At 38.1% G+C, this 18156-nt stretch overlaps 2 protein-coding genes and 1 pseudogene across 2 annotated transcripts; 2 read left to right on the top strand and 1 right to left on the bottom strand.

The window, feature by feature from the left end:
* Positions 1-907: 907 nt before the first annotated feature.
* Positions 908-2036, top strand: LOC137746671 (uncharacterized). The gene is made up of 2 exons (XM_068486671.2): positions 908-1047; positions 1545-2036. The coding sequence occupies exons 1-2, from the start codon at positions 970-972 to the stop codon at positions 1797-1799; spliced, it is 333 nt and encodes a 110-aa protein (XP_068342772.2). The 5' UTR covers positions 908-969; the 3' UTR covers positions 1800-2036.
* Positions 2037-4694: 2658 nt separating this feature from the next.
* Positions 4695-5165, top strand: LOC137747962 (agamous-like MADS-box protein AGL80 pseudogene; annotated as a pseudogene).
* Positions 5166-14313: 9148 nt separating this feature from the next.
* Positions 14314-14694, bottom strand: LOC148698438 (uncharacterized). Its single transcript, XM_088678101.1, has one exon. It carries the CDS (start codon positions 14692-14694, stop codon positions 14314-14316), a length of 381 nt encoding a protein of 126 aa, XP_088534227.1.
* Positions 14695-18156: the final 3462 nt, after the last annotated feature.

Here is an 18156-nt window from a genome sequence, read left to right as displayed (position 1 = left end):
TTGGTTACCATAGCTGAGATTGAGGGGGATGATAAGGGAAGGAATTGAACAAGTGTCATCAGTTTATTGGTTAGGATCCATGTCAGCATAAAACAGTTAGAATTACTTAGGATTAGTTGGTTGCCTAACTTCTGTAAAGAAATCTGTTAGTTTGTTAGTATCGATGCATTACAATGGCTAATGAATATAAAGCTGTTAATGTACTCTCATTACTCATCAAGGAATCTTAAACACCCTTTCTTCTTCACATCTCTCTCTCTCTCTCTCTCTCTCTCTCTCTCTCTCTCTCTCTCTCTCTCTCTCTCTCTCTCTCTCTCCATTGATTAATTCTTACCTTGATCTTTAGCTAATTCTTGTACTGTTAATAAAGTTAAGATACAGGCAAATTTCAAATGAGAATTTCACCACATACAATGTTATGTGTTAGTTTTTGTTTACGTGACAATAGATTATTAAACTGGAATGTCACAGTAGTCATTCCCGTACACACAAAATTGACACTCATCGAATAATAGAAGTACAATACATATAAATTTACACTAGTCAATAATTCTGCTAGTGAAAAAATTAGATTAAGATCCAACACAACCTTATTCTCGAATTAATTATGCCTTAATCCTTGATGTGGAATGGAATTAACCACGTTAAAACAAAAATTTCCTCACTCATCGAAAGACACAATTTGAAATTGAAATGGAGTCACGCCTTCAACTAAAAAATCGGATCTTGAATTGGCATTTTGGGATGGGATTTTAGAGTACTTGACGCCTTTTCAACATCGCCCACAAGTTTTTCCTAAACGTCTGCATGTTTGACACGTCTCAACCATACGTCCACAAGCCATCTTTGCTCTTTCTGGGTCGTACGAACTCTCGATATACATGTTAACATTTTCATTGTCGATTGGGAGCATTATAGTTCAGTTTATTCGGCTAATTTTGTAAGGTGCTGATAAAAGAGAAAGGAAAAATGCAGGCAGTGAAGGACAAGATAAATGAAATGGGCGCCTTGCGCAAGGTCAAGGAGGAGGCCAGGGCCGAAGAGAGGGTACGTATATTTCATATAAATAGTAATGCAATATTGTTACATTTTAGATCCCATTGTCGCCCATAAGAAATATGTCAACGACTTAATTATTTGTCTCCACAAATAATATATTCTGATGTTAGATTTTCTTTTCGGTTTTTTTTTATCGTACAATATTAAACTTGTTTGGAAATGCTTTTAAAATGACTGAAAGTACTCGCACAAAACAATTCAAGTGTTTTTCCAAGATTTACTTGCATTTTACTAAAGATTAGTTCCGCAAACATTTTCATAAAAAGTGTTTTCAACAATTTTAAAAACAGTCCAAACAAGTTCGTTATCATTATAAAAGTACACACAAGAATAAAGGGGCATGTATCGTATATCAATGTACCAACGAACGTGAATGTACCTGGAGTTTTTACTACGCATAGTTTACCTAATCAAATGACTATAATCAAATTTCAACCTAACACTCATTTTTCATACTGCTGGATATTCAAATTGTATATTGCTAGGCTGAGAAGGAAATAGCAAAGGCGAGAAAAGACGTAGCTCATGAGGTGAGGTTGGCTAAAGAAGCTGAAGCAGCAATGTCACTGCATGTGGCCATGGCTGGGGAGATTGCCAGAGCTGGAGACAAAGCAGCACATGAACATGAAATTAAGGCAATGCATACGGCTAATGGTACGAACACTACACATGAACATGGAGCTTCTCCTGCTGAAATGGCTGGTGCGGGAGGTCATACAGCTTATAAACGAATGCCCTAAATTTTTATTTATCTTTCTCTGAGCATGCACCTATGAATTTGTAATCTCTTTATTCATATGTGTGTGTATATGTATGCACGCTTTGTACGTTCATGTATCAATTTCCTTATAATCTTCTACGTTAAATTATTTCTTATAGGTTTGAATATTCAAAACAGTTTCCGTTATATTTTTGGCAAAATTGTCTCAGCATTTTTTGTAATACAGAATTAGTAATATTAATTTTGATGTTTATAATCTTGAGTTTTTATCACAAACGATCCTTGAAATTTACTCAACCCATTAAGATGGTCCTTAAAATTGAAAATTGATCAATGTAATTCCTGAGAATAAGTGTTAGAAATCAATGTGGTCCTTCCGTTATAATTTCATCAAAAACTGTGTTATATGATGATGTGGTACATAAGTGGGTCCCATAAGACTAATTAATATTACCATGTGGATTAGAAATATTTTAAAATAATACAAAACAATTTTTATTTTTGGATAATTAAAAACTTAAAAAAAATAAAAAATAAAAAAAGTCATCCTCTTCTCCCACCCGAGGAAGCTGCACCCATCCACTTCGACTCCGAATCAGGAACTATATGCCTGATATCCAAAGCCTAAAGCCCCTAATATCTCATCCACCACACAATGAAGCAACACATCCCAAAATTCAAATACAAAATTCAAAAATTAAATAAAAAATGTAATAAAATAAATTAGAAAATGTGAAATTATGAGAAGAAAAAGCTGATTAAAGGAGGAATTACCCTCAGAATGCGCATCCCAACCTCTTTCATGAGTATGTTGAGGCCGCCAATGATCAGAGGGTACCTGGGCTCTAGCTTGTGCAAGCGGAACCCGTGCGCGATTCGAAAAGGCAAAACATTGGACGAAGTGGTGGAAGTTGGAGCTTGGTCGACCTTGAAGGCCGTGCTAGCAAGGTGCAAACGGCGGGTCTGCTCCTGTGATTACTTAGATGGGAGAGGAAGAAGATGATGAACAGTCATCTTCTTCTTTTTTTTCTTTTTCTTTTTAAGTTTTTATTATATAAATAATTTTTTTTTATTTAAATATTTTAAATCCACATAGCAATCTTTAATTATATTGGTGGGATCTAGTTATGTGTCACATCAACATTGTCACATCCTAGTCTCGACTCCGTTTTAGCATGATATTGTCCGATTTGGCCTTACCATTCCCTCACAAATTTATTTCTGGGAACTCAGACAAGAACTTCCCAGTGGGTCACCTATCCTAAGATTGCTCTCGCGCGAACTCGCTTAACTTCGGAGTTCTGATGGAATCCGAAACCAGTGAGTTCCCAAAATGTCTCGTGTTATAGGAGGTGGGCATGTACATATAAGGCACATCACTCCCATTCCGTTGGTCGATGTGGGATGTTACAATCCACCCCCTTAGGGGCCCGACATCCTCGTCGGCACACTCGCACTGAATGGCAGAGTGGTTCTGATACCATTCTGTCACATCCCAGTCTCGACTCAACTGTAGCACGATATTGTCTGGTTTGGGCCCCGGCCACGCCCTCACGGTTTTGTTTTTGGGTTTTTCGACACGAGAGCTCCTAGTGGGTCACCCATCCTATGATTGCTCTCGTCCGAACTTGCTTAACTTCGAAGTTTCGATGGAATCCGAAGCCAATGAGTTCCCAAAAGGCCTCGTGCTATAAGAGGTGGGCATGTACATTTAAGGCACATCACCCCATATGCGTTGGTCGTTGTGGGATGTTACAAGCATATAACAGGATTTTTGATAGAATTGTAACGGAATGACCACATTGATTTGCGACACCAATTTTGAGGGACTACATTGATTGATTTTCAATTTCAAGTATCATCTTGATGAGTTAGGTTCATTTTAGGGATTATTTGTGATAAAAACCCTATAATATTTGTTCTGATATATTTAATCACACTACTTTTTAGTCGCCACACATCCCGTCCTCGAGGCTCTATATGTATTCAGGTTTTTATTTTATTTTGTTGTTTTAGGCTCAGCACTTATGGACGGCCCCTTATATGGTCTTTTAATGACCTTAGAGAACTTTAATGAGCTCCCAAAATGAGAGCTCCAAGTTAAAACAAGTTAAAATATTGAACCATATTATTTTTAGCCCATTGTAAGACTTAACTACTCCCTCACTGCTTAATGTAGATAATATTATTTGTTCAAAAAAAAAAAAAACGAGTTAAAAATATCAAATTCTAATCATGTCTTTTTTAGAGAGATTTTATGAGTTCCTAAATCTAGGAAATGAAGTATCAAGCACATGTGTGAGGCGTATTACACCAGCTATCCATAATGAGGTGGTATTCCAAGAATGCGGAAATTTTTCTCCTCATAGTGGCTATATTAATGCTAACGGTTGTAATATTATTTTTAGTAACTAATGAATTCATGGTTGGAGTACAAGAACTTTGTAAAGCTTATGCGTCAACATGTCGAGATTTACATGATATTTATGGATCATCTAATGCAACACGTGATACGATAATGATTTAAGCACTGAAATGAGTATGAAAAAAGTACCAAACAATTTTTTGTCTACAGAACGATAGGTGGATTTGAATTCAAAGCCTTGGTACACAGGTAAATTCTCAATCAATTGACTAGAAGCCCTTGCAAGAACATCCAACTATATATAAAGATGCAGAGGATTAGAACTTATCAGATCCTCCATAAATGTGGATAATAAATTCATTTGTCATCACTTAGTCATCCATATCCAACCAACCCTAATCTATCTGGCTTTACATTTAACTAAACCCTAAAACTACATATTTCAGCTCTACAAATACCTTCTTTCAGGGAATGAACTACAAGGAGCCGCCTCAACCTCAAACCCATCTAATACATTGTCTCTTCCTTCAGCAATATCCCTAGCTCACCATGGCAAGAAAGAAAATTAAGCTTGCATACATAAGAGATGATGCTTCAAGAAAAGCCACCTTCAAGAAAAGGAAGAACGGGCTGATGAAGAAGGTAAAGGAACTTAGCATTCTTTGTGGAATTGATTCATCTGCTATCGTTTATAGCCAGTATGACATCAAACCAGAAGTTGGTCCGAACCCGGATGTAACCCGAAGGATAATCACAAGGTTTAAGCAGATGCAAGAGATGGACAAAAGAAAAAATATGATGAACCAAGAAAGTATTCTAAGGCAACAAATAGTTAAAGTTGAGGAGCAGCTGAAAAAACTAAATAAGGAAAACCAAGAGAAGGAAATTATGATACAATCTATGTACGGGAGCCTTCCAGCTGACTGCTTGCAGAATTTGAGTGGCACGGATTTGAACGGCTTGTTGTAGTCGATTGAAAAAAGTATAGAAGCAATTGAGGAAGAAATGCAAGAGCCATGACCATAAGCAACAATGATTAATGAGGTTCGAGGGGTAACGGAAAAGGGGTGTGCTATCCACACACCCGTTTTTACTTCTCCCACATCTCTTGTTAATTTTTGTCTTTTGATATTCTTCAATTCATCCGATCCAACGATTGGAAATTAAAAGGGTGTGAGAGAAGTAAAAACGGGTGCGTAGATATCACACCCCAACGGAAAATAGAGTAAGGGACTAAGGGAGGAGAAATATGGGGTAGTAGGTTAATTAAAATAAAATTCAATGTATTTGATTTTTATATTTTAATTTACTTTTGAATGTTACGTAGTGCAACGTCATATGATAATTGTCTAGTTCATTTATGATAACATTTAGAGTTAAAGAGGTATCAATGATACACAAAGATTTGTACCCGAAAAACCCTTAACATGGTAAAAAATCGGGGGAACTCCCAAGAGCTCTATCCACTAATAGAAAAGTATGTTCATACAAAGAATCAAACACATACAAGCTCAAATCCTAGACTATGTTAAAGAGCAGTTTGTACCTTGTTAAAGAGCAGTTTGTACCTTGTTGGAATCAAATTTCCACACCACCGCGGAAGGAGGAGTGTCTAATCGGTCTCCTACAAGAAAGAGCAAACAACTCTGAACAACCTAAGGTATTGGTGTGGTACCGGGCAAAGGGTCTCTGGTCATAACCTAAACTGATGTGGTATTGGTCAAAGGTTCTATGATGGTCAAGTAAGTCTAAAGATCTTAGAACTCAAGTAATAGATAATAGAGAAATTAATAGCAAACTAGGCATTACCATGTTGAACTCTAGAAGGTGTGTTTATACCAGTCGAGAGAGAGTTTTCAAGATAGTGAAATCTGCATTAAACTGAGAGAATCCTAAAGGATATCTAGCATAATGATAATTAAATATAAGGGAGCTTTAATGAAAAAGGCTTGGACCAACAAATATTTAAACAAAAACCATCCCAAAATGTTTTTTAACCAAAATGGCTCAAAGTTTAATAAAAAGCCATCCAAAACTATTGTCCATGGGTCAAATTTACAAGCCCAACCCACTACAAATCTACACTTCCGTAAATACCTCTAAATGATTCGATATTGTCCTGACTCTTCACCAAGCTCAAGCTAGCACGAAGCCGCCATAATAACTCTTTGTCTTCCTATCAAATTGAATTCCCCCATTTAAAAAACAACCAAATCAAAGTTGAAAAGGGAAGCATTGATCGGAACAAAGCCGCCAAAGCAAGTTCAAAGAGGTTTAATGGCAGAAACCGGCGAAAAAGTGTCTAAAAAAAAAAAGAAAAAAGAAAAAAAAAAAAAAAAACCAAAACATAAAACTGTTTCTGGAGAACCCAAAATATAACATTGTTTCTGGGAAAAAAAAAATCAGATACACTGTTTGTTTTGTCTGTGCACAAACAAACACTGTATTTGGAAAGAAAATAACCAAAATCCAGAAACAGTGCCTTAAATTCCAGAAACAGTGATTTAGATTTCAGAAACAGTAACTTAGATTCCAGAAACAGTCTATGTTTTAACCTTTGATTGTTTCTTTTCTTTTATGCATTAGTTGATTATATTTAAGAAACATGATGCTTATTTTGGTTTGAATTCAAATACAGTGATTTTCATTATTTCTTTTCTAGTCCACATTTAAGAAACATTGTGTTTATTTCATTTGGATCCAGGAACAGTGACTTAGATTCCAGAAGTAGTAACTTACATTTCAGAAATAATGACTTAGATTTCAGAAACAGTGTTACTTAAAATCTAGAAATAGTTTATTTTTACAGTCCATAAACAGTGACCCGTCGTTATTATTGAATAGGATGCAGATCTCAAATTTATTTTCTAGATAAACAAATGATGAACTCCACTGACAAAGAAAAATGAAAAAACAGTACCTCGAATACACTGAATAATAACTACGATCACAGTTCAACGAAATAATACAAAATATAAATTAAAAAGCATGAGGATCTATATTTTTGTTTCAAAGAAAAAGAAGAAGGTCTGCAAAACAATGATGAACTCCATTAACGACGAAAATCTGGAACTCAACCTAAAAAAGTTAGGGATAACATCGACAAATCATAATTTATTGTAGTTGAGACATTTTTAGTTGGACTACTTTAATATGGGCCTTGTACTAATCATTAAACAGTATTAATCATTAAACAAAACTTATAACATGGTTTTTTATTTATTAAAACTAAAATTTTTCAAATCTTTTTCATTAGTTTTCTTTAAATATAAAGGTATTATTAAGATGAAACGAGAAGATAAAAACAACCCTTGGTGGTACAAAGTAGCAAATAATCGAGCTCTCTTCTCCCTTAGTTGTATTCCAAAGTAAAGATTCTCTAATCTACGTATAAAACTTCGGCTTATATACCCGACTAAAGAGTCAAATCCTACTAAAATATGTTTCCCACAAAATCCAGAAAACCCACAAAATAAGGTAACTTAAAGATAGTTTCCTTATTTGTTACATACTCAAAACTGTGAAGATTCTTTCCCTTGAATGATTAAATCTACACAGAATCAGCCTTAAGAGGTGTTATTGAAACTTTTATGACTTCACTAATTTATTGGTCAAACAATCCCAAAAGGTCAATCTGTCCAACACAACATACTTGTACTTTTTTAACAAACACAACCAAACCGCTTTGAATTTAAAGAAAGCTTCCGGTACTGTTTACTTTAACGAAAAATCATATTTTTACACTAAAATGTCAATCATGATACTATTCATTTTAGGGGTGTGCTATCCACGCACCCATTTTTACTTCTCACACACCCTTATTAATTTCTGTCCGTTGATCTTCTTCAATTCATTCAATCTGACGGCCGGAAACTTAAAAGGTGTGGGAGAAGTAAAAAGGGGTGTGTGGATAACACACCCCTTTATTTTACTCTTTATTTTGTTCTTATCATTAAAACTCAAAATTTTCAAATCATTTTGATTAGTTTTCCTTTGAATTTAAGGTTGAGATTTTGACTCAGTAAACTTAAATGCCTTCGGAATCTGCTTCAAATGGAATTATTCAAAATATCCATCATTTCTCCACTTTCCCATCAACGTAGATTCTATTGCGTCTGTATGCAAAATATAAAAGGAAATATCAAACATCTTCAAAATATATAATAATATCCAAGTAAAAAAATGGTAATATATAATATAATGACTCATCAACATCCTTGTTTGTGGCAATAAACAATTCCTTCTCTCGTTCTGACAATCTTAATTTGATTCTGGCATTCCTCTCTGATTTTTTTTCGGGATTGTGTATGATATAGACAACATCTTCATCCGCCTTGGAGTCTGAGTGATGTCGTCTTTGAGTTCAAGGTTAAAGTCAAATTCCTTGTAACTTGTTTCTTGACCTCAAGGTTGTGGTTTCTATATCACCACTAGAGTTGGAGTTGGGGTGCTCTGCTCAGCTTCACAGATCATGTTCATGCTCTCAACATCATAGCAATGGGCAGCGGAGTGATCCCCTTAATTTCCTTAATACTGTCAGGTGACGGATATTAGAGCAGCTAGTGGTATGACGAAGGAACAACCACTATGCTATGAAGCCAATTCTGCCCTATGATTGTTTTGTTCAAAGTCATTCATAACATTGAGAAGTATCAGCATGTTGTAGGATTCCACCTGAACCACTAGACCCATTATTCCGATAAATCAGACCGGGGTGCCTTCAAAGGTATGAAAAGTCGTCTTGCTTCAATTGACATTGTTTAGAATTCTTATCTTTTCCACTGACTCTTTAAAGAGAACGTTGACTCCAGAATCGTTGTCTACCATATTCTACTGGCCATACCATTGAAAATCTATATCTTTATCACCATAGCATCATCGTGGAGAGAGTGCACATATTCCAAATCTCGGTTAGAGAAGGTCAAGATGTTGGAGTCGATTAGAAGGGGTTTGTTGATGGAAATTACCATCCTCGAATTATTGCAGGCGGTCGTCCTATCTTTTTTAGTGCTACCAAGATATTCTTATTCACCATAGGTGCCATTGATGTTAAGTGTTGGCTTATCTGCTGGTTTATCTTTTTCCTCGTCAGTGAGCAGATATGGATCGGACTTGCATTTGTCCCTCTTGTCTACAGGTTCGTCCTTCTTAGTTTTATCTTTCACATATTCCTAGCAATATCCCTAGTTGATAAGTTCTTCAATGTGCTATTGGAGCATGGGGCAATTCCGTGTAATGTGCCTAGTGCGTTGGTGGAAGGAGTAGTACTCATTAGACCATACCTTAACCATGTGCTCTAGAAGAGGCTTTAGTCATTTGAGATAAGGCTTATCCTTGATTCCGTGAAGGATATTTTTTATTGAAGTGTTCAAGGTGGTAAGCTGCCTTAGTTTAGACGAAGTTGACTTATCTTTTCGTTTCTTTTTATCGTTCAAATGAGAAGGGGGGGGGGGGGGGGGAGGGAAAGGCAGAAGAGTATCACGTCTATTCACGTTCTATTCGGACTTCCTTTTTCATTTGATTTTGAACCCTTCCTTCGGGCTTCGTCATCTCAGCTAGTACCATCACCAGTGTTCTTGAAGCATTCCGCCAACATGGCGTAGTCATACTTGCGTCTCTTCAGCTTCCGGCACATATGTGAATGGACACAGAGACCTTGCTTGAAGGGCATTGCAGTGAGTGTATCATCTGGTCTCTCCACGTCAACCAATTTCGCTTGAAATTGCTTGAGATAATTTCTAGCACTTTCATGCTTAGATTAAGGCTCCATGCTGAACATAGCATCATGATGCTTTCAGATATCGCGATACACAAATAAGTTTGCAATAAAAAAACTCAACAAGCGTATAAAGTTGCCAATAAAGCATTATGGCAACTCCGAGTACCATTTCATAGTAGGTCCTTCCAAAGTAGATAGGAACATCTTGCACATTTATGCTTTATTGTTCCTATTCAGAGCCATGGCATTCTGTAATGCATTTATATGGTTGTCTTGATAGGAATCCCCACGGAAGTACTTGAATCGAGGTGGAGTAATCTTCTCTAGAGGAGGTGCGGTGTGTATAAAATTGTTTGTATGAATATATTTTTGTATGTCATAGCAGCTGTACATAGGTAGAGATTTATACAAGGATGCGATGCTATTCTAGGTAAATGAAAGCTAATTACGATCAATAACTATAATTACTCCAAGGAACATTGTATCCTACAATCACTCCAAACCATATATGTTAGTTGACTATTTTATTTCCTTTAACACTCCCCCTCAAGTTGAAGTGTGGATATCAATAACACCCAACTTGCCAAGATGCGATTGGAAGATAGGTGCTCTCAATGGCTTTGTAAACATGTCTGCTATTTGACGTCCCATTTGCACATGAGAGGTCTTGACTTTTCCCCTCTGAATCCTTTCACGAACAGTATGACAATCCAGTTCTATGTGTTTGGTTCGTTCATGATACACAGGGTTTGCTGCAATATGTAGAGCAGCTTGATTGTCGCAAAACAATCTTGCTGGCTCAGGATGGTTTACACGCAAATCTTTCAATAAATTCCTTAGCCAAGTAAGCTCACAAGTGGTTGCAGCCATGGAGCGATACTCGGCTTCTGCTGAAGATCTTGCTACCGTGACTTGCTTTTTACTTTTCCATAACACAAGTGATTTACCAAGGAAGATACAAAAACCTGTCATTGATCGGCATGTGATCGAACATCTAGCCCAATCCGCATCAAAGTAGCCAATCAAATTAAGTTGATTCACCGAAGGAAAAAGTAACCCTTGTCCTGGTGCTTCTTTCAGATATTGGAGAAGACGATGTGCTGCCTTAAGGTGATGAAGTTTCGGTTCTTGCATGAACTGACTGAGATTATTTACTGCATACGTAATATCTGGCCTTGTAATGGTAAGATAGATCAATTTTCCAACCAAACGTCGATATCGAGTCGGGTCCTTGAGGGCATCACTACCTGTTGTTGTCAACACTAAATCAGGTTCCATAGGTACCTTGGCAGGTCTTACTCTAAGCAAACCAGCTTCCTCCAATATATCCAGGGTATATTTTCGTTGGCAAATGAAGATCCCAGCTTTGGACCGTGCAACTTCGACACCAAGAAAATATTTTAATGGTCCGAGGTCTTTAATTCGAAAACTTCCACTAAGAAACTTCTTGAGTTGACTAATGGCTTCCTCATCATTTCCTGCAATGATCATGTCATCAACGTAGAGTAACACCACATTAATAGAGTGTCCACAAACCTGAGTGCATAACGAGTAATCCGCACGGGACTGTTGAAAGCCAATTTCTTGAATGGCAGATGAAAAACGTTGGGACCAGCTGCGAGATGCTTGTTTGAGTCCGTATAATGACTTGTGAAGTCGACAAACAATAGTCTCCCCTTGTTGACGATAACCAGGAGGCGATAACATATAGACTTCCTTATGCAGTGCACCGTGAAGCAAAGCATTCTGGACATCCATTTGGTGAAGAGACCAGCTGCGAACAGCAGCAATAGTCAAGAGACAGCGGACAGAAATGAGTTTAGCAACTGGAGCGAACGTCTCTTTGTAATCAATGCTTTCGCGCTGCGTAAACCCTTTGGCGACAAGGCGAGCCTTATAGCGTTCGATGGTACCGTCGAAATGGTACTTGATTTTGAAGACCCATTTACAACCAATGGGTCATTGGTGAGGAGGTAAAGGAACCATAGTCCAGGTGTGATTGGCTTCAAAGGTTGCAATCTCAGAGTTCATAGCTGCAAGCCAGTGAGGGTCATGGCGGGCCTGCTCATAAGAGGCTGGTTCAACCAAGTGAGAGACGTTGTGAACAAAAGAGCAGTAAGCAGGAGAGAGACGAGAATAAGAAACATACCGTTGAAGGGGATAGCGCGTGCCGGACATGGTGGAAGAGATGGCGCTGGGCTGAAGCAAAGCATCATGATGGGTCTGATAGTCACGAAGATGGGCAGGTGGATGTTTAATGCGATCAGAGCGAAGAAGGGGAAAAATGGGTAGCGGAGGAGACGGCACAAAAGTTGGCGAGGAAGAGGTGTCTGGGGGTAAATGAGGGATGTCAGCAGGAAGTGAGGGAGTGGGTGAAGGAGTGAGGTCAGCAGTGGGAAGGAGGTCTGAAGGTGGAGGAGGTTGAACTGAGAGAAGGGAAGAAGTAAGGTCGTCATGAGGAATAGGTAAGACAGGGAAATCGAGGTCAGGTAATTCTGGTGGTGAGGTAGCAAGAGGGAAAAGATGTTCATGGAAGATGACATCACGAGAGGTGAAAATGCGCTTGCTATCGTGGTCATAGACACGATAGCCCTTTTGGCCAAGGGGATAACCCAGGAAAAGGCAGCGACGAACACGAGCATTAAATTTGTGGGAGGGAGTAAGGTTGGTAGCATAGCATAAACACCCAAAAACCCGGAGATGAGAGTATGTAGGTAGTGTCCCATGCAAGAGTTCAAAGGGAGATTTATGGGAAAGTAAGGGTGTTGGAAGGCGATTGATAAGGTAACAGGCAGTTTGTATACTCTCCCCCCAGAACTTTAAGGGTAGGTTAGCTTGAAATCGTAAGGCACGGGCAACATTCAAAAGGTGGCGGTGTTTGCGTTCAACGACCCCGTTTTGTTGAGGGGTGTGGGCACAGGTGTGTTGAAAGATGGTGCCATGAGTGTCTAAAAACGATCGCATAGATACAAATTCTCCCCCATTATCTGCATTGAGGGTTTTAATGTCACGATTAAACTGGGTTTTGACCCAAGAAAAAAACGAGTGCAACAAGGTTTGTGTGTCTGATTTAAATCGTATGAGATGAACCCATGTGAAACGAGTAAAGTCATCTACAATGGTGAGGAAGTAACGTGCCCCAGAGGGTGTATGGATTTGGTGTGGCCCCCAAATATCACAGTGGATCAAATCAAAAGGTGCAACTCATTTTATTGAACTAGAAACAAAAGATGAACGAGTTTGCTTTGCTAAAGGACAAACATCACAAACATGTGTAGAATCAAAAATGATTTCTGGGATGGTCTGGGATAAAGAGTGAAGAGGAGCTGAGGATGGGTGCCCAAGACGTCGGTGCCAAAGTGCCGAGGTACGGTTGACATGGTGAGCGAGATGAGGGTTTTGTGTTGGAGTGAGGTACTAAAGTCCATGAAACTGCTTGCCCAGGCCAATCATCCTCTTCATAGCCATGTCCTGCACAACACAAAAACCCGGGTAAAATATCACAATACACTTCAATGCCCAGGTCAACTTACTCACAGATAACAAATTCACACGAAATTGTGGCACATGCAAAACTCCATCAAGGGTTATCTCGGGTGACAGTTTAATAGACCCAATGGTTTCAATCGCAGCATGTCCGCCATTTGGTAAACCAACAAAATCATGTTGGGTTTTAGTGTGATTATGGCTGGGTGATAAGTGAGAAATATGATCTGTGGCCCCACTATCCACGATCCAATACAATGTTGAATGCGGATCATGTTATGTAAAATTGCAGTTTGGTGTATAGATACCTATTGCATGTGCAAGTGGCAGATTGGTACCATTCTTATTGCGAAGAAGGGCCATGAGTTGATTGCACTCCTCGGTTGTGAACGTTGGTTGATTGCTGGAGATCGTTGCTTTGGTTGTGTCAATCTGAGCAGCTGGCAACGGTAGTGCTTCAACATTGTTGGAGGTTGGAGGTGCATGCCTATTTCTGGGCTGCACATTCTTTTCGTGCCATTTGTGTCCTTCAAGGAAGCTAATAAGAAAAAAACAACGTTCGACTAGATGTCCTCCGTCACAGTAGCTGCATTTGAATGTCTTTCGTGAATTAGGGTTGTTGGCACTATAGCCTCCTTTTGGTGCTGTCGAACGACTGGTTTGCATTGCATGGGCAGTAGGTTCACGACGATTTACCACATCCAATTGGCATTCGTGTTGAAGAACCAATCCATGGACCCGTCGTGTATCCGGGAGTGGGCTCATCATCAAGATAGAGCCTCGTATGGTTGAGTAATTCTCGTTCAATCCCATTAAGAGCTATATGACTTTCTTTTTCTCTTCCCTATCTGCATGTGCCTTGGATCCCTCGCATTCACAAGCAATGGGCCCATGATATGATGCTAATTCATCCCAAAGAGCTTTCAATTTTGTGTAATAATCTGAAACAGATAGTTGTCCTTGTCAGTGTTCGTCAATTTCTTGTCGAATCTGATAGATCCTGGAATCGTTTCCTTGCGAGAATCGATCCTCAAGATCTCTCCATGCTGCTGATGCAGTTTTGCAGTAGAGTATACTGTGAGCAATGTTGCCCTGCACGGATTGCCAAATCCAGGACAAGACCATGTCATTGCATCTCTGCCAAATTGGATATTTAGCATTAGTGGTTGCAGGGTTCATGATTGATCCATCAATGAACCTTAGTTTGTTTTTGGCGCTGAGAGCGATTCGCATATAGCGGCTCCATTGTCCATAGTTGTGTCCATCAAGAAGTTGTGAGACTAAAATAAGACTTGGTGAGTCTGAATGATGCAAAATGAGAGGATCAGATACATGAGGTATCATCTCAGTTGATTTTTCGTCACCTATGGTGGCTGTGTTTGATGAAGAGGAACTGGTTGTGTTTGTGGCAGAAGCAGAATGAGCCTTCTAGAGTCACTAAGATCGGTGCTCTGATGCCATATAAAATTGTTTGTATGAATATATTTTTGTATGTCATAGCAGCTGTACATAGGTAGAGATTTATACAAGGATGCGATGTTATTCTAGGTAAATGAAAGCTAATTAAGATCAATCACTATAATTACTCCAAGGAGCATTGTGTCCTACAATCACTCCAAACCATATATGTTAGTTGACTATTTTATTTCCTTTAACAGTGTGTATTATAGAAAAAATAGGGTCTTTAATCTCTGAGATGATACTACTTTGGACTTGGTTTCGAGTATCCCTCAAAGTGTCCCTATAATTATCTCGATTCAGTGTTATGCGCCTCTCCTGATCTTCAGATGGCTCCAGATCATCGAAGTGAAAGCGCATGGGGTTCCCCACAAAAGAGCCCTCGTAATACCTGGAGGTCTAAGGTTGAGCTGAACATGGATTCCGCATATGGTTGTATGACTAATAGTCTAGTCTTTGCGTCGTTCCGTACACTAGTTCTCATCAAGAGTTTGTGTTGAAACTGGAAGAGGATTTCCGGCGTCGAGGTACTCAGAATCCCAAATTTGGAGACTAAAACTTAAGTTTGCGAAGTAGTTTCGTGAGAATTCTCTAGATCTTTCATCTGTAGATGAAGTCCAAATGGTTCTCCTCATGAGATGCTTTTGAAGTCTGTTGTGGATCTTCAACAGTTGTGCGGATCTTCTTCAGGGCCTCCTAAAGAGTCTAAGATGGTCAAGTTAGTATAAAAATCTTATAAGCCAAGCAATAGGGAAAAAAGGAAGCAATTGAGTGCAAAGTACGCGTTCCCAATTCTTTTTAGGAGAGTGAAATCCGCATTAAACTAGGAGAATCTTAAAGGATATCTTGTAAAAAATATTGCTTCCTTTTGGGATTGTGATTACGTGCGGCACAAGCAGATTCCTAGATTGCAGGAATCTCAACGAATATAATAAATCAATCTAATCCCATTCAGATCAAGCTTCTTTGTCTTGCAGAGTAAGCATGGTCATTCTCAACAAAGCCTACGAACCTTACCTACCATTCTGGAGCCAACAGGGTATGGTGGCACCATTGGCCCATTTAGTCGGCTTAGTCCAATCATAGCCGTATAGTTCGTGACCGATTAGGGAGGCACTGAGGTTTCGTTCTGCCTTACTCTAGCCCAGGAAAATCCATGATCTCATATACCTCTGTGCAACTTGAATTTTTTCAAGGGGATCTAGGTTTAATCTTCACAAATCACAATAGTGGCAGCTTTAGTTCGAGCCCTTCATTTGTGGCACCAATGAAATGATTGAGGATGAAATAACATGCAAAATGTAGATTCAATAATACGAAACAAATCTCCTCAATTGAATGATGACAGATCAAAGAGATTTGATATGAACCTTCACTTGAAAATCCATACGCAAAGACCTATAAACTCAGATCAAAATGAGTCAAGAAAATGGATTATAAACTCAGATCAAAATGAGTCAAGAAAATGGATTATCTTCCCATGATTTCTCTGAAGTACAGTTTTAGTTCAAAGAAGAAAGTTTGTGCATCTTGGGTTATGAAAATTGCTGGGAGAAGAACCAACATGACCTAGGGCTAAGGTCATATTTATACTCCTAAAAACCTAACTCATAATACAATCATAAACTAAATTCTATATGAATACGTGGACATTTATGTGTAAATAGTTAACAGCAACCAACTCATACATAAGGCACACGTCCAACACTGAGATGACATGAATAAAGGAATGTATGATGGCTCATCCAAATTCAGAGCAGAGTCACATGACAATTTTACATATGTACGTGCTCATACTTGACTAGGTAGACAGCACTAGTCAAGTAGTGTAAAAATGTAGTTTGAGAAGAAAATGCATGAACCAAACCTTGTTCAGTGTGAGAGCTTAAATCTTCATCATCTTATGAGCTTCGTCAACATCCTATCATTGCTCTAATCCCAATTTGACCTTGGATTGATAATAGAACCATAATGAATACATTGTTTGATCAACGAAAGTCAAACCCAATCAAGTTCTAGATCTAACACTCCCGTTGAGGGGAGTTCTGTATTGAATATTATATATGCCTAGGTCAGTGTGTGTTCATCTAAATCCATCACCCTTTAATGTAAAATACCGTTGCTATTTGGCTCCACATGCATAATACTTGCACACACACCACAATAGTGCATTCTCCCAACAAATAATTAATGTATCTTAATCGTATAATTTTCACCCAATGTATTAAATAAATGAATGTTTTATCATGAATATATTACTTAATGTATTAAATAAATGAATGTTTTATCATGAATATATTACTTAGTGCTCGCATTGTTGACTTGTTTCATGCATAAACAACTTCCTATTCGAATGATTTTTTGTATAGATGATCTTCAAGTTAAGATTAAAAATTAATGATTCTAATTATAAAATTCATATGGTGGAGATACATTATTCGCATGGGATTGGATAAGTGCATTCCACTTGGTGTTCTTGCCAATAAAACAAAAATATATAAATATAAACTTGCACATGTTTTTATTTCATTGGCACGAGATACCATCGTGGTGGTGTACCATTGTCATATAAATTCTTCACCCCTTCTCCCCATAGGACATACAAGTATTATCCTTACAACCATGTCTCTAATATAAGTGAGTTTCGCATTTATAAGTGAGGTCAAAATTATGCAATATAGTTAACAACACTTGCTAGTTAATATTGCAAACTTTTGAATACCTATTTGACCATAAAGTAATTGTATTTAGTGCTAGAAAACCATAAGAATTATATGAAACTCATTAGTATTATCTTCGTTTCTTAAAATTTTTGTTAGAGGTGAAAGAAAGTGAGAGACGAGGAAATTGAGTGTGGAAAATAGCTAGCACAGGATTCACTGGTGGAGCGTGGAAAATTATTTGACAATATGCAACCAAATTATGCTATTTATGTTTCAAAAGCAACATACAAAGGGTAGAAATGGATATGAAGAAAATAACTTCAGTACAACTTATATACCAATTTATACAAAATATTCTTCAACTACGTACCTCCAAATTAAACACATTTTTTTTACAAAGCAATAATTAGAACTATTATAATCTATTGAGAAGAGATTTGAAGTTGAGTACAAGCTAGAAGAACATGAAGGCATACTACTGTCTCTAATCAATTGATTTAACCCACAAGTCCTGCTCAACTTTAATTTAGTTAGAAGTGACCATCAGTGTTGGATCTACATAGGATTGAGGTCAATTGACCCGTGGACGCTAGAAAATTTGTTGGCGAACTCCGCTAGCGAACCCGTTGAATGTTGGTCTTTGACCTCAGAATGCAATAAGTGTTCGACGAAATACCTCACTTAG

This window comes from Pyrus communis, chromosome 2 (assembly GCF_041283825.1).
Source record: "Pyrus communis isolate YQ-2024b chromosome 2, ASM4128382v1, whole genome shotgun sequence".
Lineage (NCBI taxonomy): Eukaryota > Viridiplantae > Streptophyta > Magnoliopsida > Rosales > Rosaceae > Pyrus > Pyrus communis.
This window is presented reverse-complemented; position numbering and strand designations above follow the sequence as displayed.

Coding starts and splice junctions, on each gene's coding strand:
- LOC137746671 (XM_068486671.2), top strand. CDS start 970: ATGCAGGCAGTGAAGGACAAGATAAATGAAATGGGCGCCTTGCGCAAG. Junction 1,048..1,544: donor AGGCCAGGGCCGAAGAGAGG/GTACGTATATTT, acceptor GTATATTGCTAG/GCTGAGAAGGAAATAGCAAA.
- LOC148698438 (XM_088678101.1), bottom strand. CDS start 14,694: ATGATACCTCATGTATCTGATCCTCTCATTTTGCATCATTCAGACTCA.